This window comes from Canis lupus, chromosome 22 (assembly GCF_048164855.1).
Source record: "Canis lupus baileyi chromosome 22, mCanLup2.hap1, whole genome shotgun sequence".
In the NCBI taxonomy this organism is placed as follows: Eukaryota; Metazoa; Chordata; class Mammalia; order Carnivora; family Canidae; genus Canis; species Canis lupus.
The window spans coordinates 43968093-43994943 of NC_132859.1; the positions used below are offsets into that span (position 1 = coordinate 43968093).

General features: G+C 40.9%; 1 protein-coding gene across 1 annotated transcript in view; it reads left to right on the forward strand.

Annotated features, from left to right (window-relative positions):
* Positions 1-26851, forward strand: part of SCN11A (sodium voltage-gated channel alpha subunit 11) — a 91719-nt gene that overhangs the window by 15471 nt on the left and 49397 nt on the right. The window contains exons 5-13 of the mRNA XM_072793305.1: positions 6228-6356; positions 7646-7752; positions 12586-12759; positions 13523-13586; positions 18290-18431; positions 19005-19202; positions 20020-20193; positions 22655-22784; positions 23822-24060. Coding sequence (XP_072649406.1) covers positions 6228-6356; positions 7646-7752; positions 12586-12759; positions 13523-13586; positions 18290-18431; positions 19005-19202; positions 20020-20193; positions 22655-22784; positions 23822-24060 — 1357 coding nt within the window. The remainder of the gene's footprint in view (positions 1-6227; positions 6357-7645; positions 7753-12585; positions 12760-13522; positions 13587-18289; positions 18432-19004; positions 19203-20019; positions 20194-22654; positions 22785-23821; positions 24061-26851) is intronic.

Consider the following 26851-nt stretch of genomic DNA (forward strand, 5'->3'; position numbering starts at 1 on the left):
ATCAACCCTTTTGTATTTGTATGGTTAGTGTATCTCTTGTAAAGAGCACATAGTTGGTTCTTGTCTTTTATGCAATCTATTTGCCAATATCTGCCTTTTGATGGAATATTTATTTCATTTACATTTAATGTAATTATGAATGTGCTTGAATTCAGGTCTGCTGTTTCTCTATCGGTTTTCTGTTGATCTCCTCTGTTTTTTGTTCTTTTGCTCTTCTGTTGTTCTTCTACTGCTGCTTTCTTTTTTGTTAATCAGGTATGTTTAGTATTTCATTTTAATTCTCTGCTGGTTTTTTAGCTTTGCTTCTTTGCATTACTTTTTAGGGATTGCTGCTTCTCTGTTGCTAAGTGGGTCTTAGGTCTTAGTTAAGGCCAGTGAGCTCAGGGCTGTGCCTTGGAGCAAGGGGCATGGACACCCCTGAGAATAGAACCATCCTGGCAATATCACTGGGGAAAATGGTCCCCCTTCTAGAGAGTTAGCTATTCCATGTGAGGAGCTAACTGATAGTGCAGGGCTGCTGCTCATTGTTTACTGCAGTGTCTCTGAAAGCCTTTGTAGTTAACAAAGTGAGATCTGTGGAGGAGGCAGTTCCAGGAGTGGGGATTGCTCCCATAGCAGCGGTCTGCTTTGCCAGCATTTCTGGTGAGATGAAATGAGTCTTCTTTTCCTATTAATGGAAAGCAGTGGCCCAATTGGATGCTAATTTTCTCCCAGGCCATTTTCACTACTAAAAGACCCATAAAGCAGAGATATGAAAGAACCTTTGTTTAAGCGGCAGGGAAGCTGCTACTGTCTCCTGGTGGCATTTGGACTGACAATGTGTGCATGAAAGTGGGGGTGAGAGGAGGCTGTTGAAAATGATTTTATGAAAGAGAGCATGCAACTGAATTGTTAGGCATATGGGGGGAGAGTTTCTTTAGCTTTGTCAATGTCCTTTGGTTAGGAAACTTTTAAATAGGAAATTGGTTTCAGGTTGATAGCTCTCAGAGAATGAATGCCAAAGTGCCCTAGGATCAGGTCATGGTGTTCTATCAACCTACCTGGACGCCACCCATGGCCCTGACTGGATGCCCTAACCATGCTTGAAATGATAGTGATACACTCCAGAGGGCCTTATTTGTCTGGTGGGTTGGATAAAGGAGTTCCCAAGCCCTATGGTGGTAGGCATGGCTCTACTCAATTATCAGATGTCATGTGGTCTGCCTGTCTCTTTATTGGCCAGGCTTCTGCTGGAAAAGAGAGAATGGGAAGGGGTGGGAGTGGGAGGCCAGGTGTTTAGGCAGAAATTGCAGTCAGAGGATGTTGTCTCAATTGTGTGAGAACTGGATGGAGACTTGCAAAATCCCACAAATCTGCAATTATAGCCTTCTTCCAAAATACCCTTAACTTTGTAAATTATACCTAAGTTTTAAAAATGGTGTTTCATGAATTAATCTGCTGTGTTCATTTGTCACCTAAAAGAGGATCAACTTTAAAAAAGGTTAAAGCAGAGAGCTGCTCATAGCCATTTCTCTTCTTGGATTTGGCTACTTTGAATTTTTTAAGTTCCCGAGACCTTGGTTCTTTAGACTTGTGGGCTGGATATTTTACCAGGAAAGGTCCACTTCTTTTATTGTGAAATGACAGATTGTTTAAATTGATAGTCCCCAGAAAGGAAACTGTGCATGTGTGTATGTGAGTGAGTGAGTGTGTGTGTGTGTGTGTGTGTGTGTGTATGCAGACCCAGCATTTTTGACAGCTTGGGATTATAACAAGAGAGATGGAATATTGTGGGGTTTTGTTGTTGTTTTTTATTTGCTTTTTTTTTGGTTTGTTTTTGAAGGAGGAGGGAGAGGAAAGGAAATAAATTAGAAGATAGAATATGACGACTCTGGGAAGAGAATGGAAATAGGTTTTTCTTTTTAATTACTATAAAATACATGTTACATAAAATTTACCATCTTAACATTCTTAAGGGTTACTAAGTACATTCACAGAATTGTGCAACCAGTTACCACCATCCATCTCCAGAACTCTTTTCATTTTGCAAAACTGAAATTCTGTGCCTACTAAACACTGACTCCCCTCCAGTCCCTGGCAACCACCATTCTACATTGGGTCACTAGATATTTGACTGCTGATCTAAGTGCCTCGCTTAAGTAGAATCACACAGTATTTGTCTTTTTGTAACTGGTTCATTTCCCTTAGCAGAATGACTTCAAGGTTCATCTACGTTGTAGCATGTTTTAGGATTTTCTTCATTTTTAAGGCTGAATACTATTTCTTGGTATGTACGACATTTTATTAATTTATTTTCCATCGATGGACATTTAGGTTGTTTCCATCTCTTGCTCAAGACAAATATGAGTACCTAAATAATGCTGCTGTGAACATAGGTGTGCAAATACCTCTCTAAAACCTTGTCTTCAATTCTTCTGTATGTACATCCAGAAGTGGGATTGCTGGATCATATGGTAATTCTATTTTTATTTTTTTGAAGAACCTTCATAGTATTTTTTTCATGGTTGGTTGTACCATTTTACAGTCTTACTAGGACTGCACAAGAGTTTCAATTTTTCTGCATCCTTACCAATACTTATTATTTTCTGAGGTTTTTTGGAAAGTCGCCATCTTAATGGATGTGAGGTGGTATTTCATTGTGGCTTTCATTTACATTTCCCTAATGATTTGTGATATTGAGCATCTTTTCATATGCTTGATGGCCGTTTGTATGTCATCTTTGGAGAAATATCTAATTCAACTCATTTAGCCATTTTAAATTAGGTTACTTGATTTTTGCTGCTGTTTTTTATTTGTTTTTTTATTTACAATCTTTTTATAATGGCATACAATATTATATTAGTTTCAGGTGTATAGTGATCACTATGAGTCTAGTTACCATACAAAAGTTTTACAATATTATTGACTGTACTCCCTATGCTATTCATTATATCCCTATGTCTTATTTATTTTACAACTGAAAGATTGTGCCTCTTAATCCCCTTCACCTATCTCATCCATCCCCAACCCCTTCCCACCAGCAATCATCAGTTTGTTCTCTGTTTCTAGGAGTCTGTTTTGTTTAGCTTAATTTGCTTTTTAGATTCCACATATAAGTGAAATCATACAGTATTTGTCTTTCTCTGACTAATTTTACTTTGTATAATACCCTCTAGTCTATCTCTGTTGTCACAAATGGCAAGATTTCATTCTTTTTTTATGTGGAGTAATATTCCATTGTGTGTATATACCACATATTCTTTATCCACTTATCTGCTGATGGATAGTTAGATTGCTTCCGTATGTTGGCTACTGTAAATAATACTGCAGTGAACATAGAAGTATGTATGTCTTTTTATTTATTTATTTATTTATTTATTTATTATTTATTTATTTATTATTTTTTATTTTTTTAGTATGTCTTTTTAAATAGCACTTTTGTTTTCTTTGGATAAATATCCAGAAATAAAATTGCTGGATCATATTGTACTTCTATTTTTAACTTTTTAGAGGAACCATTTTCCATTGTGTTTGCATCAGTTTACATTCCCATTAACAGTGCACAGGGTTCCCTTTTCTTGGCATCCTTGCCAACACTTGCTTCTTGTCTCTTTGATAATATTCATTGTGGTAAGTGTGAGATGAGAGCTCACTGTGGTCTTGATTTGCATTTTCTTCATTATTAGTAACCTTAGGTGTCTTTTCAGGTGCTTGCTGTCCATCTGTATATCTTCTCTGGAAAAATGTCTCTTTAAGCCCTTTTATGGGTGCTCATTTTTAATAAGATTTTTTGCTTGATATTGAGTTGTATGAGTTTTTTAATATATATTTTGGATGTTATCCCATAGGGGGCTATGGGATATAGCATTTGCAAATGCTATATCTTCTCTCATTTAGTAGATTGCTTTTTCATTTTGTTGATGATTTCCTTTGTTGTGCAAAAGCTTTTCACTTCGATATAGTTCCATTTATTTATTTTTGCTTTTGTTGTCCTTGTCTGGGGAGACATATCCAAACAAATATTGCTAAGACCAATGTCAAAGAGCTTACTGCCTAAAGTTTCATCTAGGAATTTTTTGGTTTCAGGTCTTACATTTGAGTCTTTAATCCATTTTAAGCTTATTTTTGTATATGGTGTGATTTTTTTGTTGTTTTTTGTTGTTAGGTTATAGGAGTTCTTTGTATATTGTGGATATTAACCTCTCATCAGATACATGATTTGCAAATATTTTCTTCTAGAAGTTTTATAGTTTCTGTTCTCGTACTTAGCTATTTAATCTGGTTTGAGTCAATTTTTGTACGTGAGTGTAAGGTAGGGGTCCAACTTCATTTCATTTTTTTTGCATGTGAATATTGACTTTTCCCAACACCATTTATTGAAAAGACTGTCCTCCCACTGAATGGTCTTGGTATCTTTTTTTTTTAATATTTTATTTATTTATTCATGAGAGACACAGAGAGAGGCAGAGACATAGGCAGAGGTAGAAGCAGGCTCCATGCAGGGAGCCCGATGCGGGACTCGATCCCAGAACTCCAGGATCACTCCCTGAGACAAAGGCAGATGCTTAACCGCTGAGCCACCCAGGCGTCCCGGTCTTGGCATCTTTGTTGAAAATCATTTGACCATATATATTAGGGCTTATTTCTGGGCTCTCTATTCTAGTGGTTTATATGTCTGTCTTCATATATATATGATATATATATAATATATAGTATATAATACATATAATATATATAAACCACTAGAACCATATATAAACCACTAGAAACCACTTCCACCAGGGCTCTGTGTGGGTCCACGTGAGTAGCTGGTGGTTCTAGTAAGTAGCTGGTGGTTCTAGTATATATAATATATATATAAAGACAAACATATAAACCACTAGAATAGAGAGCCCAGAAATAAGCCCTAATATATATGGTCAAATATATATATATTTTATATTTTATTGAAGTTCAATTTGCCAGCATATAGTATAGCACCCAGTGCTCATCTCATCAAATGCCCTCTTCAGTGCCCGTCACCCAGTCACCCTATCCCCCCATCTACCTTGCCTTCCACAAACCCTTGTTCATTTCCCTCTCTAATTTTTCCCACTCATTTTCCCTCCTTTTCCCCTTTCACTATTTCCTATATTCCCCATATGAGCGAAACCATATAATGATTGTCCTTCTCCGATTGACTTACTTCACTCACCATAATACCCTCCAGTTCCATCCATGTCAAAGCAAATGGTGGGTATTCGTCCTTTCTAATGGCTGAGTAAATATATATATATATATATATATATATATAAATCACATCTTCTTGATCCATTCATCTGTCGATGGACATCACGGCTCCTTCCACAGTTTGGCTATTGTGAACATTGTTGCTATAAACATTGGGGTGCAGGTGTCCTGGCATTTCACTGCATCTGTATCTTTGGGGTAAATACCCAGTAGTGCAATTGCTGGGTCGTAGGGCAGGTCTATTTTTAATTCTTTGAGGAACCTCCACAGAGTTTTCCAGAGTGGCTGTACCAGTTCACATTCCCACCAACAGTGCAGGAGGGTTCCCCTTCCTCCTATATGTCTGTCTTTATACCAGCACCACACTGTTTTGGTTACTTCAGCTTTGTGATATATTTTGATATAAGAAAGTATGAGACCTCCAACTTTTTCTTTTTCAAGATTGTTTTGGCTATTCAGGATATCCATATGAATTTAAGGACAGATGTTTCTATTTCTGCAAAGAATGTCATTGGGATTTTGGTAGGGATTGTACTGAATCTGTAGATGACTTTGAGTAGCAGGAACATCTTAACAGTATTAAGTCTTCTGATGTGTGAACATGGGATATGGAAAGATTAACTTTTTAGCCTTGTCATTTATTCTCTTTGTTCCTTTGCTATCATCCTTTTTTATATATCAAAGTGATAATTCTAGATTAGTGGTAACAAAATAGCAGTGACAGCCCCTAGTCCTAAGGTCTCATGTTGGTTAGGTGACTGTCAAGAATATGGCTCTGGAATGAGGCATCAAACAGCAGTTTTACAACTTTATCTGTGGGCCTGTTTCTCAGAAATTCTAACTATTAGAACTTGCTTAAGGAGCTTACCACTCTGAACTCTGGTTTGCTGAAAATCAGAATGTTAAATGTCACATTGAAATGAAATAGAACTGCATAAAGACCAGATAAGATGGGTGAGCTCTCTGCTTTTCACATCACTTATCATGTTCCTTCTTGTTGTGAATGATTTGCTTTATAGGTATGTCTTCACTGGTATTTATATTTTTGAAGCTTTAATAAAAATATTGGCAAGAGGTTTTATTCTGGATGAGTTTTCTTTTCTTCGAGATCCATGGAACTGGCTGGACTCCATTGTCATTGTAACAGCGTAAGTATATCCAATATGTTTATTGAGGAAATTCAGGGTGGGAAAGAAGCTCTTTGGCTTCCACCAGGGCTCTGTGTGGGTCCACGTGAGTAGCTAAGTGTGTCCTGATAATGTCTAGAATTCTGAATGCAGTGTTGGTTGACCGTGAACAGCACCAGGCAGCCAACTGGCCAGAGGCCTCCACGCACGAATCCATTTCTAGGCCACATTCATGCTCTCATTCCTTCAGCCATTCACTTCCCAAACACTGGCCTATTATGGGCCAACTTCTGTGCGAGATACAGGGGTTGTGATAATGAAAACAAAACAAAACAAACAGACATGGTTCTCACCCTCCTAAAGCTCACAGTCCAGATGGAAAGAGAGAAAATTAACAACCATCACAATCTGGTAGGGTGAGTGCTAGGACAGGAGTTGGGCATGTATGGGGCTGTCAGAATGTGTAGGAGGAACTACAGAGTCTTAAAAATCTTTGGCTACTGCAAGCTCTCAAGGAGTTTTTTTTCATTTTCTTCTAGAAGTTTTATAGATTTGGCTCTTATGTTTAAGTCCATGGTCCATTTTGAGTTAATTATTATGTATATTGTATTTTATATGAGGCAAGAGTTGAAGTTCCTCCTGAAGGAAAGGACATCAGTTTGGCATCTGAATGATGAAACAGGGTTAGCAAAATAACGAACAAGAAGAACAATGGCCCATTGCCAGCACAATAATAATAAACCTAATGTTACTTAATTTGTGCCAGCCATTGTTTCAAGCACTTTGCATATGTTTTCCTATTTAATATTCACAAGAGTCCTTTGAAGTAGATGCTATTAATATCAGAGTTTTATATTTGAAATTCAACGATTGGGTACTCTTACTTATTGAAAGATAGTGTAGTGCAGTTGTGAGGGCTCTAGAGTCAGACTGCCTGGGTTTCTTCTGGCTTGGCCACATAGTGAGACTTTAGGGAAGTGCACTGGGCCTGGAACTTGGTAGTCAATAAGTGTTTCGATTGATTTTTATTATCAGTGGATGTAGCACAACTGCATGGGCTATTTCAAGAAATCCTCATCTGTGTCCAAATATAAATATTAGTAGAGAACAGCCTCCTGTGCAATCTGTAGTCCACAGCAATAGAGAATGATATTACCAGACCCTAAGATGAAAGTGGGGCTGAGAAGGTAAGGCCCAGGGACAGAGGGCCCAGGCCATGTTATTTGTGGCCTTTGTGCAAGATGTACAGATGTACAGTGTGACTGCAGAATTGAGTAGGCCCAGAATTTTTCCTGTGCTTTGTCTTGTAGGTTTGTATCATATTCACCAAATACCATACTCAACAACAGCATCAGTATGTCATCCCTGCGTACCTTCCGAGTGTTTAGAGCTTTGAAAGCAATTTCAGTGGTTTCAGGTAAGTCACTCTGATCTTCAACATTACCTTTTAAGCAGGAGGAATGTTCTTTTATATTTAAAATTTCTCAAGATGTCATATAAACCAAAACCAAAAAAATTCTGCTTTACTCATTTATTTGATCATTCATCAACAGTGTGTATTTCAGCATATGTATAGACACTGTGCTAGCTGCCTGGGGGCATATCTTATCAGTGAGTGAACAGACAGAGGTCTCTGCTCTCATGGAGTTTACCTTCTGGGTGGGGTGGGGAGACAGACACTAAGCAATAGCTATAATAAATAGGTAAAATAACTATAATAAATAGGTAATTCTCTATCCTGTTTAGAAAGTGGTATGTGCCATGGAAAAATAAAAGGGAAAAGTGAGCAACATGAGGGCTACTGGGAGTCACAGGGGTTCAGGGAAACAGGGTGCAGTTTTCAATAGCATAGTCAGGATAGGTGTCATTGGGGAGAGGAGATGGGAGTGGGTTTGAAGGTAACAAGGGCGTTTCATAAGCAGATATATGGAAAAGAGTGTTCATAGCATGGGCCAAGGCAGTTGTGCAGAGACTGAGGAATATAAAGGATATGGATCAGGCTGAGCAGACAGTGAGGGGCCAGATGGTAGAAGTGGGACCACATAGAGGAGGGGAGGCACATATGCACTAGGAGGACTTGGGCTTTGCTCTGAGGTAAATGGGGGCCACCTGAGGTCTTTGGGCAGAGGAGTCATATGATCTGGCAGGGGTTTTGTTTTGATTTGTTTTTATGGAAGTAGAGGTGACACATGTTACATTAGCTTCAGATGTGCAGCAGAGTGATTCAACAATTCTATAAATTACGCTGTGCTCACCACAAGTGTAGCTCCCACCTGTCACCATATGATGCTATTACAATACCATTAAGTATATTCCCTATGCTGTGCCTTTCATCCCCATGACTTCTTCATTCCAAAACTGGAAGCCTGTGCCTCTCACTCCCCTTCACCCTTTTTCCCAGCCCACCACCCTCCTCTCATCCCCCTGGCAACTACCAGTTTATTCTCTGTATTTATGAGTTTCCGTTTTGTTTTGTTTGTTCATTTGCTTTGTTTTTGAGATTCCACATGTAAATGAAATCATACAGTGTTTGTCTTTCTCTGACTTATTTCACTAAGCATAATACCCTCTAGGTCTATCCATGTTGTTGCAAGTGGCAAAAACTTGCTCTTTTTTATGGCTGAGAAATTTCATCTTCTTTTTTTTTTTTTAAGATTTTATTTATTTATTCATGAGAGACAGAGAGAGAGAGACAGAGAGAGAGAGGCAGAGACACAGGCAGAGGGAGAAGCAGACTCCATGCAGGGAGCACTGATGTGGGACTCGATCCCAGGTCTCCAGGATCACGTCCTGGGCTGAAGGCAGTGCTAAAACCACTGAGCTACCCGGGCTGCCCCAAAATTTCATCTTATTTATCCATTCATCTAATCTGAAAGGTTTTAAATGGACTATTTTGGCTGTTGCATGAAGGATAGAATGTCAGGGAGTAAAGGTAGAAGTAGAAAGATCAGATAGGAGGCATGGTGGTTGCCATGGAAATGTGCCACTCAGATCTCCTGCTTTAGGGAGTGTAGCTGACTGATGATCCCAGATACCACATCTCTGGATTCACCACTGCATTCATGTTCATCCCAAGATCACACTTGCCCTGCATGTCAGAGGGACAAGTACAAGGCCATTCCTGAAGGATAAAGTCCTGAAGGACTTTAGCTCAGGGGCTCCTCAGCAATCTTGTTGAGACTCTTACAGTGGCACTACAGTCTGAGACTCTCCTTGTCCAGTCCTGCTTCCTTCCCACTCTCCTTTCCCAGGTATCAGCCCTGTGTCGTAGTCTGAGGCTCTCCCTGCCAGCTGTACTCCCTTCTTCTTCATAGATGTATCACCCAATGGATCTCTTGCATTTCTGGTTCCAGAGTATCTGATTCTCAGAGAACCCAAAATGACACAAGATGCCACTGTCATAATCCAAGAAAGGAGACGACTGTGCTCTCAGATCAGGTGGTGATAGAGGAGTTGGTAGACAGCGGTCTGATTCTAAATTTGAAGATAGAAACAATAGAATTTACTGAAAGACTGATTGTATGTGTGGTGTGAGCAAAAGAAAAGAGTCAAGGATGAGTCAAGGTTTTTGGCCTGAATGACTGGAAAGACGGAATCATCGAGGACTGACATAGGGTAGGCTGTCACAGGAACAGGTCTAGGGGTCAGATGGGGAGTTAGCTTTGGACATGTTCTGTTTGAAATGGCTGTGAGACATCAAATAGAAATATCAAATAGGTAATTAGGTATATGAGTTTGGAGTTCCAGGCAGCAGCTTGGGCTGGAGATATCATTTTGGAAATCATGAGCCTATAGATGATACTTGAGCCATGAAATCTGATGAGATCACCAAGAGAGTCAACTTAGATGAAGAATAGGAAAGGGCAGAGGACCGAGTCCCAGGGCACCATCACCTTAAAGGTGAAGAGGGAAGGGGGAGACCAGGAGAGGGGATGAGAAGGAGTCACCAGAAAGTAGGAGGGAAAGGTGGATCCTGGAAGCCAGGTAAGGAAGGTGTTCTGTGAGTCAGGATGAAGCTAAGGATGGGTTGTGAATATGAGCTACAGTTTATTTAAAAAATGAGGTTACCGTGGCATACCTTTCTCCTCTCTTTCCTCTTTCCTTTACATTAAAAAAATCTTTACTAAAAAATATTCTCTTTCTGGAGTCCTTCACCACCACCCCCTTCTTCCCTTCCAGTATTTTCTATCAATCCTTAGCTATACCACTGAAACTCTAGGCAATTTGAATCCTTTCAAACAGAGGCAGTGGGTTACTTTTTGAAACCTAAGAAGATGAGACGTCTGGGTGGCTCAGCAGTTGAGCACCTGTCTTTGGCTCAGGATGTGATCCTGGATTGAAGTCCCGCATCAGGCTCCCTACATGGAGCCTGCTTCTCTCTCTGCCTATGTCTCTGCCTCTTTCTCTCTCTGTGTCTCTCGTGAATAAATAAATAAAATCTTAAAAAAAAAGAAACCTCAGAAGAAAAACTGCATAGTGATAAACTATCAGCAAAGGGCATTTTATGTAGAATTTGTCCCTCTCCTCCTTTTCTTCCTCTTTTGCAAGGTGGACCCTGGCTTCCCAGGTAAGGTTAGGGGCTTTGTGCCTTGTGTTTCCAATGGGTAAAATATTGTATCAGGCAGTCACTAAGCAGCTGTAGTGTTTCCTTTTTCACCTCTAAGCAGGTGAACATAGTCTCCATTTTGACCCATGAAACACATGAGATCTCTGGATACTTTCTGGAAATAATGATGTATTATGATCTCTTCGGGGACTTTGTAAAAATTATTGAGGAATCAGAGCAGTTTTTTCATCCATCTTTCATCCAAATCCTCTTGCTTTGGAGAAGACTCAAGCATATTGTTATAGATGAGAGTCACACTTCAATGAGATTGGAGCATCTACTTGTTTGGCTGCAGCTGGGGACACAGTGAATGTCCCAGCTTGGCCTGAAGCCTCCTCCTTATGTGGCATCCCACTTTGTGGGAGGGTCATTTGCTGCAGGTTTGGCTTCCCATTAGGTGTCACTTTCTGTTCCCAAGTCTACCAGTCATGGTTTACACCGATTAGTTGAAACTTTGTCACTTTGCGTAATCTCACACATTGTAAGTCATATCTGAGTATCTTTCCAGCTGTGCTGAGAGCAGAGTCCCTAACTCAGTGGTGTACTGGAGCTACTTGTTTTGGCTCCTTGGCAGCAGATTGTGCATGTCCTTTTCCAGCTCTGCATCCAGGGATGTCATGTAATTTAGCTTGAAACCAGCTGGGTAAGAGGGCTGTATGCAGAGAGAAAAGGGATCTACACTACATAATTCAGCAAACAAGGAGGACCGTGAATGCTATAGATGGGACTTTCTCTGTACACTCCTCCCTCATACAGAAAGCTGATTTTTTTAAAAAGATTTTTTTTTTTTAATTTTAGAAGAGGAGAAGGGCAGAGGGAGAGGGAGAGAGAATTCCAAGCAGATTCTATGCTGAGTGCAGTGCTTGACATGGAGCTCGATCTCATGACCCAAGATCACAACCCGGGCTGAAATCAAGAGTCGGATGCTTAACCAACTGCACCACTCTGGCTCCCCTAGAAAGCTGATTTTAAACATTTACCATTGTACCACAAGATTATGTCTTTCTTATTTTGCAACTTGGCAGGCAGCCTAGCAGTGTGCCATGGACACAGTAGGTGCTTAGTAAATATTTCTTGAATTTTAAAGAAAAAAACCTATTATAAGTAGTAATCTGAGTTTTTTCCTCTTAGAATATTCTCATTATCTGAATCCAGACAAAGGTCCTCCTTCTAGCTCCCTGCCCTCCAATTTAACACTGTCTCATAGCACCTTGCATACTTGTAGTAACCAGTGACTGTTGAATGTTAAATACAGTTCTATCTCCTCTAGGGTGGCTTCACTTTGGCCTTGGTGCTGCGTGTATTCCCTAGCTGTGAGGTGTCTGCACAATGTAATTAAGTTGTCTGTATGGGATGTTTCTAGTCAGAGTCTTCTCACTTACTCTTTAGAACAACCCTGTGGCAGACACAGGCAGGATGAAGAGACTAAGCTCTAGACTGGTGGACTGCTCAATGCCATACAACTTCTCAGGCAGAGTTAGAACCAGAATCCATGGCATCAGAATCATAGGCCAGGCCAGTTTCTGATTCCAGAAAGAGTCAGGTGACATTTGAGACCTTGGCTGTTCCCTCCCTGCCCCTGGCGTGTGTCTCCTGTGTGTGTGAGTGGGGGCTTCTCTCCACACTGGTCCTTCTTCTCACCAGGTCTAAAAGTCATTGTTGGGGCCTTGCTACGCTCTGTGAAGAAGCTTGTCGACGTGATGATCCTGACTCTCTTTTGCCTCAGCATCTTCGCCCTGGTAGGTCAGCAGCTCTTCATGGGAAGTCTGAACCAAAGATGTATCAAGGCGAGCTGTACGGATATCAATAAACTTAGTGGTAAATATCCCATCTTTTACACCTTGGTCTGTGCATGGTTAACTTTTACTGTCACCACTCATACTATCTATAGATCTGTATTACAGAGTTTCTTAGGAGTAAGGATGACTTCATCCATCCAGGGTTCTCATGCAGGCAGATGAGTTTCTTAGAGAACTGCCTTGTTCTTCAGGTTTCCATGGAGAAGGTAAAGCCTGAAGCCACATCCACACAAGTGGTGTCAGCCCTTTCCCTTCCCCTGTGGATCTGTCCATTTCTTTGCCACGTTTTGCAGAAGTATTTAGAATGCCTGGATTTGTCCAGCAACTTCCCAGCCCTCCTCCTTGGTATTTTCTCTAATGACACCACTTCTTTTTCTGCTGCACCCTCTCTACATTTTTCTGCTGCACTCAACCCTACAGCAATTTCACGTGTTCTGGATCTCATGTGGCTACCCCTTATTCATGTCTATCTTGATTTATGCACTTCTCATGGGCTGAGTCTGTGTCTAGCTTCCTCCAGGGCATGGCCCCTGGTTCAGTTTTATGAACTGACAGGCTGTGGGGGCATGGTGGTATCACTGCTTCCTTCTCCTTCTCCTTCTTGCATCTTCCTTTCTCTCCTTTTCTCTTGCTCCTTCCTGAGCGTTTAGGTTCTATTCCTCTCTGGCCATCCACTTTGATCATTTTAGAGGATTCCAAACCATTAGTTTCAAGCAAATTTGGCATATTTGCTATCCTCTTTTTTTTTTTTTAATCTGAACTTGTGATTCTTTGCTTCTCAGATAGTTGCTTTGAAAAGAAAAATTCCTCTGAATTCAGAATGTGTGGCATCTGGATGGGTGAAAGGTAAGAGGTTCATGTCTCCATTTTTCTCCCAAGCAGAGCACTCATCATGGACCTTTTGGGGTAATGTGGCCAACAGTTTTCATCTAATGACTTGTGGAAGCAGTGATGGTTGTAGACAAACAAGACTGATTATTTCACGAGTCTAGGCAAATTTAGAATGTTATTAAATTATTAATAATTCATTATTATAATTATTAATAAAATTAATCAAGTAATTTAAAAATTAATAATAAAAGGATACACTTAATTATAATTAATATTATAATAAGTATTTCCAAGTGTTTAAAACAGCTTTGTCTCCCAAGTCATGTTGAATTTGTAGCTGAAGAAACCTACTGAAAATATGATATTTTGACTTTATGGAGTGAATTTTCAAGACTTTCAAAGGGTAAAAAGAACATTATGACTGAGAGCCCCATGGAATTCTTATTTCCTGTCCAGCAGCATGGCCCTGATATAAAACTGAGTGTCTTCTTGTTTGCTCATGTTGATCACCACTGCCTCTAATTTCATATACAGTTGTATGTGTGTTCACACACATTCACCTCATCCAGCTTGTAACTCTGTAGCTCTTTTGGGATACCTTTCTTTCTTCCAGAGTAACAGTGTTCTCTGTGGTGAAAAATTCAATTAAGGGTGATTTAATGAGTATATTTCAAATTAAGATAATATACTAGTCACTCTGGTAAAATAGGCTTAATTTGTTCTTCAATAACAAACATGTGTCAAAGACTGATAGGATGCTAAATACTGCGCTAGGCCCAAAGAGTGTAAGTATGAACTAGGAAGCACTTTCCTCTTGAATCTTACATCTCACAGGAAGGAGAGAAAATGTGTTTGACACCTTGAAAGTGTGATGAGGGTTTTAAGAGAGACATGTAAATACTGAGGCAAATAACAGAGGGTATAACCCTATCTGTAAAGTGAGAGAAGTGTCCTCTAATACCACCTGGGATGGTCATTGGTTCAGATTCAAACTCACAAGACATCAATAGGCTTTAATGTAATACAAGGTTTACTGAGTTCTCTAAAATGATCCTCAACAGAACACACTGTATCTATAGTGCTTTCATTTAATGAGGGGACCAACAACTGTCACATACAGTGCTTCCTTGACCCCACACAGGGCAATACCCAAGGTAGGGTCAGCCACCTGGACACACAGACACAGTGTGTGTCCTCGGCTTCCAACTGATCCTAATTGTGTCCTCATCTTTCTAAGCTTGTGTGCCAATCACAGCTCTTTAGTCTAGGTAATGTCTCAAAGCTCAGGAGTTTTATAGTACATGACCTTCCCCATTGATCATAATGGCAGTAGTTCCAAGGGGGTGGTAGATCTAAGGTCATCGTCATAGGCAGCTCTGTCTGTCCAGGACCCAGACTTCATTTTCACTCTTTACTGCCTTCTCCCAGAGACCCAACTGACTGATGACCATATTGTGGATCTGAAGCATAAGTAGGAGGTTCTGATAGATGAGGAGATGGAGTGAACAATTCAGTCCATAGAATAGTAAGGGGGAAGGCTTTGGGCCTGAGGGCCTGAGGTCAGAGGCAGTAAGAATAAGTCCAACAGCTTGTTAAGCAGAGAGACAGGAGACAGAAACTAACTTTGCAAGACCTGGTAACCCATCATTGCTAAGGATTTTGGCATTAATCACAAAGGAAACAAGACCTGAGTAGATAAGGTGTTTGCAAAGGTCACTATGGATGGAGAATGGATGCATAAAGTAGATGAGACAGCCACTTAGGAGACTATGTTGATACAGATGAGAGTCAGGAAGCAGTGCAGTGGAGATGATGAGAAATGGATGTATGAATTCCAAAGACATTTAGGAGACAGAAAGAACAAGATTGTGAATTGAAGAGGGGTGTTGGCATGTATACTGTGCATAAGTACATATGTGGGAGGGTGGTGGGAAGTGTTGGGGGAGAAAACTGTTAGAGGTGTTTCTCTTGCTTCCAGGGTGAGTGACTGGTGATGTCTTTGCCAAGATGGGAACACTGGAGGAGAGACTTAATCACCTATATAGATTGACAGGAAGGCATATCCAGGCAGGGGGATATTGGACAAAAGAAGCTACTGTTTTGAATGCTGACCAGGAAATAAGAGAAATCAAGTATGCTAGGTCCCTCCCCCCCATAGGTTCCTGAGAGACAAGAACATTGGAACTTCACAGGGTTTCACTGAGGTCTGGTGGGGAAGAGGGTACAATTGATATCTTCCTTCTGAGTCACCCCAACACAAAGCCTACCACTCATTGAGTCCTATTCTTCCCACCAAGCAAACTCCCATCAACTTGTCAAGACCTCTGATTAAATTCAACTAAACAACCCAGGCTTCCCAGGTACCTGAAGAAAGCCCTTGGCATAAAGGAAGCCGAGATGAAGAAATAGGAAAAATGATCATTGGCATAGTTCACACAGCTATACAAAATACTGTAGACTGGATGGCTTCTAAACAACAGAAATTTGTTTCTTACAGTTCTGGAGGCTGGATGTACAAGATCAGGGAACCAGCTTGGTTGGGTTCTAGTGAGGACCCTCTTCTGAGTTGTAGGCAGCAGTCTTCTCTGCTGAGGAGAAGCTTCGAAAGGAAGCTCTGTGGGATCTCTTTTATGAGGGTATGAATCCCATCCTGAAGGCTCCACCCTCCAGCCCTAATTACCACCCACAGTCCCCTTCCAACAACATCACACTGGAGATTAGGATTGCAGCACAGGAGGTTCGAGACGACCCAAACATTCAGGCCATAAGAACTGTGGACAAAATAACAGTTTGAAGAGAACCAAAAATGACTTTCAAAACTTCTAATAGGGTACTCATTGAAGTTAAGAGAGATATTGTATACATAAAAACAAAAATGGCTCGTTATGAAAAAGGGATAGTCACTGAACAAGAAATATTTTTTTTGGTAACATGATTACAAAAAATTCAATAATAGAATTAAAAGATCAAGTAGTGGAAATAGTCCAGGAGGTAGCAACAAAAGACAGAGACAGAAAATATGAGAATAAATGTCAATCCAGAAATTCCAAATTTTGACTAAATAGAAATTCCTGAAATAGGGCACCGAAAAAAATCAAAGGGAGAAAATTACAGTGCAACAATACAGAGAATTTTCCCATGCTTGAGGATACAAATTCCTCAGTGTCCCACAAGGTGCCCAACACAATGAGTGAAGAAGGATCATGCCAAGCACATTATCATGGCCTTTCGGGGAAAGGATTCTGAAACCAAAATGGATGGCTCAGTCATTTAAAGCATTTGCCTTTGCCTCTTCATGATCTCGGGGTCCTGGGATTGAGCCCCATGTCAGGCTCCCTGCTCAGTGGGGACCCTGCTTCTCCCTCTCCCTTGCTGCTTCTCCTGCCTGTGCCCTCTTTCTCTGTCAAATAAATAAAATCTTTAAAATAGAAAAAAAGGAGAGAGAAAGGTCATCCACAAGGAAGCAAAACTCAAAATGGCTTCAGAATGCTTAACAGCAACCCAGGTTAATAACTGCAAGGTTAATAAGTGCCTTCATATTTCTAAGGAAAAATTATTTTCAAACCAGAATTCTACATCTGGCCAAACTATCATCAACTGTGAAGGTAGAATAAAGATATACTCACATATGCAAAGATCACCCAGTTTTCTTAAGAAGCCATTTGAGATTTGTTACAGAAAAATGAAGAAGTAAAACTTGGAAAAGCAACATACAAAGGCCAAGAAAGGAATGTATCCACCCCTAGAGAGCCATTGACATAGGCCACAGTATTTTTCCGGAAAGAGGAATGTAAGTCGTGATGAAGTGGGATGGGATGTTGAGGAGTTAACCCTCATCTACCTTAGCAGAAATGTAATCACCAAGGACTAAAGTTGGTATATATTAGCATAAATGTTATCTTTAGAGATATGGACATAAAAGAATTGAAAGTTGTTGACTTTGCAGTGTGTAAATAAATGATGGCTAAGGAACGATGGAATGGTTTTCATTATAAGCCACATGATTTTTAAACCACATGCATTTATTACTTTGATCAAAATACTGTATTTATCAAAAATGAAGAAAGTACATACCCTTGGTGTTATCTGATAGATACACTTAATGAAGTATGCTTTGGTGATGTGTGCAAAGACCTATGTGCAAGATATCCACTGTTTGTAAAGTAAAACCCAAAAGTTTGTGAGAACAAAAGACTGTTAACAATTGAAACCTTAAATCTTCACCATTAGCAGAGCAATTAAATAAATCATAAGACTATAAGACATGAAAGAAAAGGAGATATTTCCTTGTATCCTCGTGTGACCTCCAAGCTGTATTGTTCTATGAGAAAAGCAAGGAGCAAGAGAGTGGTCAAAGAACACTCCCATATATGTATTATAAAAGATGTGTACTTGTATGTATGTGCTTCTCTTGCCCTTTATTACTTCTAATTGTTCATTGTGTCACTGCACTTAACTTTTAATGAAAAAAACTGCTATCGTGAACTTACTAATCAATCCATTTGAAAAGAGTCAGTGAGTGTCCACAGTAAGGGATAGGTCGGGAGGCTTGCCAGGTGGGGCATGGCCACTCTATAAATACTCTGCACCCAGGACTTTCCCACGTGAGCCTGTGGCCCTCAAAAGAGCCAGCGCCTGGGCTGCGATGGGTGGGGGTTGAGAGGGAAGATGTCCTGCAGGGAATGTAATTCCTCCTCTGTTCCCTTGTTTTCATCTAGTGCCTGTTCTGAAGGATTTCAATGCAACCACACCAAAAGGAATCCTGACTATAATTATACCAATTTTGACAACTTTGGTTGGTCTTTTCTTGCCATGTTTCGGCTTATGACCCAAGATTCCTGGGAGAAGCTTTATCAACAGGTTATCTAATTATTCTCTCTCTGTCACTTCCTGCCTCCACCTTCGCCCTCCCTCCTTTCACCCTCCTCCCTCCACTCCCTACCCTCTATCACTCATCTATCTTTCTGTCATTTATTCATAACTTACCATCTACCCTCCTCTTTTGTCATCTGTTCCTCATCCTCAATAGTATTGTTAAATTCTACTTTATTCTGTTAGAAACATCAAAAAACATCTCTTCCTAGAAATGTTACCTCTCTCCAGATTCCTTCCTGCCTGCAGTTCCACCACCAGCACTTCAGTTTTCATGAAGCATTCCTTTCTCTCCTGCCTTTTAAATTGGAAAATGCAAATACTCTTGAGAAAGTCATAATAAAGTATCAAGTCTTACCTGAGAATGTCGGGATGGCATCTGCTCACTGATGGGCAGCAGGAGTCCCTGGGTGATGGGAGGCTATAGACGGTGCTGCAGGCAGCTAACCCAAGCAGTGCTGGAGGAAGACTGATTGCTACTGTGTTGTGTCTGCTTGAGGTGACAGTCACCTCTCTGTGGAAAAAGGCTTTAGATGCAACTGTGTATTTTGTCCTTTGCAGACCTTGCGTGCCTCAGGGCTCTTCTCAGTTTTCTTCTTTGTGGTAGTCATCTTCCTGGGCTCTTTTTACCTGATTAACTTAACCCTGGCTGTTGTCACCATGGCTTATGAGGAACAGAACAGAAACGTAGCTGCAGAAACAGAGGCCAAGGAAAAGATGTTTCAGGAAGCCCAGCGGCTGCTGAAGGAGGAGAAGGAGGTAGGGGCACACAGTGTCAGACAGTGGGGTCTGCTTGGGGTGGAGGGGACTGCAGAGGCCATCAAGCCTGCTCTTAGAGTTTTCTCTACTGGTGCTTCTCTGAGAATTTAAGCCCCTCAAAGACTGGCTCTGCTGCCATCTCTCACTATGGAGTCCGAGTACAGAGCTCTTGAGAACAGGGAACACTAGGTCTTCTGAAACCTGGGCCTTCTAGGACAGATCCCAGACTGCTGGCTAGAGGATAAAATGTACATATATGTAAACTAAGGCTGGGATCCAGGCTTTCTTATGGGAATCTGAAGATGTTTGTGTTTAGGGCCTTTGTTTGGGAGGGTTTGGGAAAGCAATAATGGTGCTCTAGAGACAACAGCTGTGATCACCTTTCCCTTCTTGAAATTCCTGTCATATTTACAGCCCGTTCTTATTGTTTCCTTGGTATCATTTTCCCAATTCTAAAATTTATTTCTCATCCTCCATAGAGATTCATCAGGTGGAAGCCCATTATGTTTAATACCTGAGTCATCAGGTACAAACACTTATAGAGTGCATAGCACATACTGTACTCTGTGCTAAGGGTTAGTGATAGAGATATGAAAGAGTTAACCTTGCCTTTGAGGCTGCAATCCCAGTGAATAAACAAACAGGATATCTTCCTGATAAATAATAACAAATCTAGCATATTCCAAGTAGGTGATGAACAATCTAAATGGTATGATGCTTCCAGAAGAGAGGAGGAAACACTTAAGAAGGTCGAGTCATTTGTCATCTTATGGGGAGGTGTAATCCATTTATTAATTGTTTTTGTTCACTTTCTAAGGCTCTAGTTGCCATGGGAATTGACAGAAGTTCACTTAATTCCCTGGAAGCATCATCTTTTTCCTCAAAGAAGAGAAAGCTATTTGGTAATAGGAAAAGAAAGTCCTTTTTTTTGAGAGACTCTGGGAAAGACCAGACTCCAGGATCAGATTCTGATGAAGATTCCACAAAAAAGGCAAGTCTTGGCCCAGTAATTAATGATACCATAACACTGTTAGGGGGACAGGTCAAGTTGTTAGTCTACTTGAAAGGATTCATTCATTCATTTACTCATTTATCCATTCATCCCTTTGTGCATATTTACCCACATCTATGTGTCTGTTCAACTACTCATTTGTTTACAGGCATCTATTTGAAGTGTTGATAGTGATTACTATCTGCTTGGCCCCGGGGTAGGTACTGGGGATACATGAGATGTGTGAAACAGACAACTAAGGATGAAGGCACACTAATAAGGAGGCAGTTACTGTCCAGTGTGATGGCTGCCATGATGATTGCTATGGAGGAGGAACAAGTTCTTAGTGGGAGTTCCCTCCAAAGCAAACCCTTGAGACATTAGAGGGCAAGTAGATTATTTAGGAAATGATCCCAGGAAGCATCTTGAGGAGTGGGAAGAAGGGATACATGGAAAAGAAGGTGGCCAATTAAGTGTAATTATCAAGCCAGTTACCAATGAAGGTGGTTAGAGTTTAATCTCCATGGCCTGAGGGCATTAGAGTATTTATATACCAACTTTGGTCCATCACTGGCTCCTGACTGCTGGGTTCAAGAGATAATCATTTTTCTGAATTTCTGACTTGATATGCATTAGGGCAAAGGGGGGTCAAGTCTCCAGAGAAAGCCTCCAGTAGGTCCCAGGAACATACAGATTCAACCAAACAGCAGTATCTGCTTCAGACAACCAACCCAGACTTGGTGGGGGTGGGAGAAGAGCTGTAGATAGGAAGAGTTCCCCGAAGAAGCAGTGTCTGTGCAGAAAGGGGGAATTAATGTTTCATTCTTTGGAAAAAAGTGAATGGAGCACCACAGGTAGAGGGAATGGCATATACAAAGGCCTTGAGACAAAGGAGAGCTGGAGAATGTGACCCCACAGAACACTTGAGAGTATATATACACACATACATGTGTGTATGTAATGAAATGAGGGTGGGTAGTGACAGACTATAGCTGATGGGATGGGATCATCACAAAAGGCCTTGCTCGGGGTTCTCCCTTAGAGAGCAAAAGCTAAGCAGTATTGAAAGGTTTTAAGCAAAAGAGTGACTTGACCAAATTGACAGTTTTGAAATCCTAGATGCATTGAAAAGACGGGAGAGGAGTAAGATAAAACTGGACGCAACCAATTAAGAAGCTGTGGCAGTAATCCAAGAAGCAACAAGGGCTTAAATTGTGGTTAGGGCAGGAGAATAAAGAGAGAATAACAGGGTACAGTAATCTCCAGACAATAAAATTTGGCAGTTGACTAGATATACAGGGTGGGGAAGATGCCTGATTGGTAGACCTCATTTACTGCTGTGAGCGGTTCTCTGATGAAATGACATGGGCCCATCTCTTGGTTTAGAAGCTTCTTCTTCTTCTTTTTTTTTTTTCTAAGACTTTATTTATTTATTCGTGAGAGATACAGAAAGAGAGGCAGAGACATAGGCAGAGGGAGAAGCAGGCTCCTCACAGGGAGCCCAATGTGGGACTCGATCCTGGGACTGGGATCACGCCCTGAGCCAAAGGCAGACAGACGCTCAACCACTGAGCCATCAAGGCATCCCAAGAGGCTTCTTTAATGTCAGATTATAGTATGTTGAAGAGACTGTAAATATTTTTTTAATATTTTGAAGGTTTTCCTCAATTCACAAAACAAAAGATCAAGACCCGATAGCTAGTAAAAAGTGTCTTTTCCCTAGATCAAAACAAAAATAGTTATAGAAAGTTTATAGGTTGTCTTTAAAATAGCTTATCACAAGGGATAGTTCCCTGGGGGCCCTGGTTAGTCAGAAGTGTAGGGAAATAAGTCATAATGGACAGTTTTCTATGTATCTGAAGGTTTATATCCTTTCATCTCTAGAGATCTTAGAATTGTAGGTAAGGTGAGAGTCAAGCTCCGGGGCATAGCCTGAAAGAGTGCTTGAGGTTTAGTGTATAGATTCTGTCATGTATATTTTGGCGTTCTTTTTAGTTACTGTTTCAAAATCAATTTAGGCAGCCATTCAAGGCACTTCATTATCTGGCCCCAATCCACCCTTCTCAATGTATCTCCCTCTTCTGCCACTCAAAAACATTGTTTCCAAGTTCAACTTTTTATTGCTTTTGTACTCTGAACTATTGTTTGTTAGTTTTTGTAAAATTTTGTTTGTTCTTTTGTTAACAATGAATAAATCACAGAGAAAGAAAACTTTCTGTAGCTGGGACCCTGGAAATGTGCATGCATAAGAAATATGAATGGTCAAACTCTATTTCACTTCTCTATTAAATATGAAATACAAAAACTGAACCTTCAGCATGCCATGAAATGGAAGTGAGTAGATCTATATAAGATATTAAGTATCTTTGAGGCATGTGACATTGAAACAAAGTAGCTGGTAAAGTTTTGAGGAGAGACAGCCCCTTCCCTGAAGGTTCATCATGCCTGCCTTCTCTTACAGCCTCACATCCTGGAGCAAACCAAACGACTCTCCCAGAATCTGTCAGTGGATTATTGTGATGATCACGGGGACCCCTTCCAAAGGCAGAGGGCCCTGAGTGCTGTCAGCATCCTCACCATTACCATGCAGGGTAAGCTCTGCCTTCCAGCCCCAGGAAGATCCGAACTGCTGTGATATCCCTCCATTCTCCTCCCCCAGAGCCCTCTGAAGCCCCTTGTACTTCCTGCAGAGTGACTTCTTCTGCCTCTTTGGAACATGTGAGAAAAATGGCTTGGAAGAAGTGGGCCCATCCTGAGTTGGCCCTCGGTTAGTGGTGGGAACTGGCTAGCCTTTGGGATTGGACTTGGGACCAAGAGTACAGCTGGGACCTGCCAATCAAGTCAGGCAGTAACAGGAGGTCTCAGTGACAAAGCTAGTGACCAAAGAAGGGAAGACACAGAAGTTTCCAGTAGGTGACAGTAGTCATTGAAGTTAGAATTAGGAATCTGACATGGACAATGGAAGACCTACATCTTCCAGATAGGCTGGAACCATCTGATGGACCTCATTAACAGCAGGTTACCAGGACCCAACTAAGGGGTTAGTGTTCAAAGGTAGGACTCAAGTCCTTTCAAGGATGGGGTCAGATTGATCCTTAGCAATTTTGAGCCTGTTGTATCATCTCGTTTGACTTGCATGAGTCCCTGAAATGGTGCCAGGGAAATCAGGGGTCCAGTAGCCTTATGGGCTGAACTCAACCGGCTAATAAGAATACCTTTGCTTTCAATGCATATAGATGCCCCTCCTTCTCCTGAACCCTGGTAGTCCAGTGTGCCTCTGTTACAGCTGTCACCATGGTCTGCTTTGAATGAATATAACTTGAGCTTAGATCTTTCTCTTTCATGGGTTCACAGCCAGTCAGTGCTGTCTTCCACATCTGTATCTCTAACAGTGCAGCCGAGTATCCAGATGCTAAATACAAGTATAATGACTAGATGTATGGCTATACCATATGGAAGTTGTATATGGGAAACCCTTCCAGCTACATCCATCAGTGCCCTTCTCGGCTGATCAGGTTTTTCATAAGAGACCCTAGGGAAGAGAGAGGAAAGAATGCACTCAGGCTAACAGCAGCCTAATAGATTCAGAGCTTACTACTCAACTGCTGTTTTCATTCTCCTTCTACAGAACAAGAAAAATCACAGGAGCCTTGCCTCCCATGTGGGGAAAACCTGGCATCCAGATACCTCGTGTGGAACTGTAGTCCACGTTGGCTGTGCATTAAGAAGGCCCTGAGAATCGTGATGACTGACCCCTTTACTGAGCTGGCCATCACTGTCTGCATCATCATCAACACTGTCTTCTTGGCCATGGAGCATTACAAAATGGACCAAAGTTTTGAGTCTATATTGTACACAGGGAATTTGGTAACGTTAGGCTTTTTAAAATATAAGAATATTTCAAATAGTGAATTATAATTCTTCCTAAGTCTAAACATTTTGTGAGTGGCCTAACCTAGCCTAGGTCTTTTGTCCCTTTAGGTAAAGGGAAAAGATGACTATTAGGATTTCATTTTTATGCAGTTCAGTAATTTTCCTGATTGAGGAAATTGTGTTGGCCCTCTGGTATGCTAGGGCATCTATTTAGGCATCCAGTGGGAAGCCAGAAGCCAGTAGACATCATAAAAGTTCAGCCATTTGGGATGATCAAGCAGACATTAACCATATCCAGAGACACTGGTAATGTGTCCCATGATCCCCAGTGATATGGATGACATCATTTGTCACAAAATAATGTGACTGCCATTACAAGGTGTTATTCCCCCCGGAAATGTGGGTCAGGGGCTGGCAGCTGTGGGAGGCATATTTTCCCAGGAGGAGTTGTACAGAGCTTATGGAGTGGTGTGGTGGGGAGGGGCCTCCAGGCTTGAGCCTGCTTCAGTATGTTTCTTATCGGATGGATCTAGTCCCAGTTAAATTGGGAAAATAAGATAGGAGAGCAGATTTCCCACAAACATTCAATTTATTGTTCTTGGAGAAGGTATTTTTCCCCCTAAGGATTAATTAGTTTCCCAAATATCAGAAATAACAATTACCCACTGAATGTTCTACCCTAATTAGCTAATGAATTAATAGGCTAAAAATCTTATGAGAATATCTAGCCATTTATTCTTAAAGTTTTATTTTCCAATTTAAGAAGCAAGACATGCTTTCTGCAATTCTAAAAATAAGGAAAAGTACAAATAAAGGAAATACAAAGGGGAAACTCATTTCCTATGGTCCTATTAGTAAAGGTGGTCATTCTTAGCATTGCAGAGGATTTCTAGGCAATATACGTGTATGTATTTTTTAATTAATTAGTTTACTAATTAATTTAGTTTTTAATTAATTAGTTTATTGATCAGAACCCACTATACCTATTGAACCAGAAGTTGATCCACAAAGCTGCTTCTATGCATCAGGTTGAGGTCACCCTCAGTTCCATGCCCCTCTCAGGAGGAGCAGAGATACAGTGGGACTGCAGTCAAAGACCAGGGTGGTTCTCCTTACAGAGAGTCTGCATATAAGTTTCTTTCCCCCAAACTACCCTTGGGAAGAAGTGCTCTGTGGGCGTGCATGGGTCAGATTAGATTTCGTGCTGCGTGATGAACCTAATACACGTAGGTACCTTCTAATGAGCTGTTATCTTTTGGGCTCCAGGCCAGTGTATTCAGCTATTCAGCTCTCTCCTGCTGATGTATCCCAGAAACAGGTTGACAATGTTGTTTCACTTGGAGACAAGAAGCTGTGCCTGCAGGGCCATGGTTCCTGCCTCAGCAGAGTCAGCAGACCCATCTTTCAGCACCTTCTAGTATATGGAGTTATTAGATAAGTTCCAGAGAATACCCAAAGAACCCAGAGTCATGCCCCTAGGCAGAGTTTCCCAGTTTGCAAAGGTGGTCTGTCCATCCCTTCATTTGCTGATCCAACTATAGGAAATGACTGAAGCCACCCTCTCAGAAGTCCCACTGAATAGATGTTCTGGGTGTTGAGGTGAAGCTACATTTTACAGTTAGAAACTGAGTAATTAAGTGACATTCTTCTTCACTCTCCCCAGAAGCGGTACAGAAGGAAGCACAGGGACATTGTTGGTGTGTAAGTTCACAGGCAGCTTCTGTGTCCTGGCCCCTGCAAACTGATAAGAAACATCCAGAGCTGGCTTGTAGCCTGTGCTTCCATTCTATGTGCCCCATTCCCTAAACATGCACTACAAAGGTGGCCGCCACCTCATTTACTGTGCCCCCGTAGCAGTGGTAGAGGGAGGTCTTGGAGCCTTGAGTTCCAAAGAACACATGCAAACCTCCTTCCTCTGACAGGTAGACCAGGATTCAACTGGCCTGTGGAGTTCTGTGGGACTGGACTTGGAAATGGACTCCCTGGGCTTTGGGATTGCTTGAATCAGGGGAGTACATTGAGCTCCCAAGAAGCTAATAGCAGTTGAATTGGATTGCAAAACCAATGGTCGCAAGGCATGTAGGGATGCTGTAGTGCTAGATATCTAAAGCCTGAAGGAGACAGGATGGGGAGGAGGAGCTCAAAAAGGGACAGGGATCAGTCCAGCACAATCAACCACAACAGGTAACACTGCATGCTTTTAGGCACTGGTTATGGTTTTGGGTAGAGGTAAATAGCAATATTTAAAGGGAAAAGCTTTGGGTTTTCTTTGCCACTTTGATTTGTTTTCTCTTTGCCTATCTTGAATCTGTCTTTGCCTATCCTTTATTAACTCGTGTCACTTTACTTTAGGGATTTTTAAAATAAATAGCTAGTCATCGAATTATTTATGAAAATAGATCATCTGTTACTTTTAATAAGGAGACTTAAATATCATTTCTGAGTTGTTTCTTTTTTCTTTTCCAGAACTATAGAGGAGAGTCTTACTACTGACAACCTTTTTATGTTACCTTATTATTTTCATACTATTGTTTTCTCATATTTTTTTAATTGTATATGTGTGAGAATGTGCTATTTGCTATAAAGAAATGCTTTGTTTTATCTTATACAAGATGTAGATGATAGATTTAGTTTTGAATTTGGCTACGACTTATTCAACATTGTGCAATGTTTTTAAGCCTATTTATCTAATTTTCAAAGACAAAAACAAAAACACTTATTTGTGCCCATAGAAATCATGTAGTTTAGCACTTTCTGTAACTCTTGCCTTTCCTTTTAATTCCTT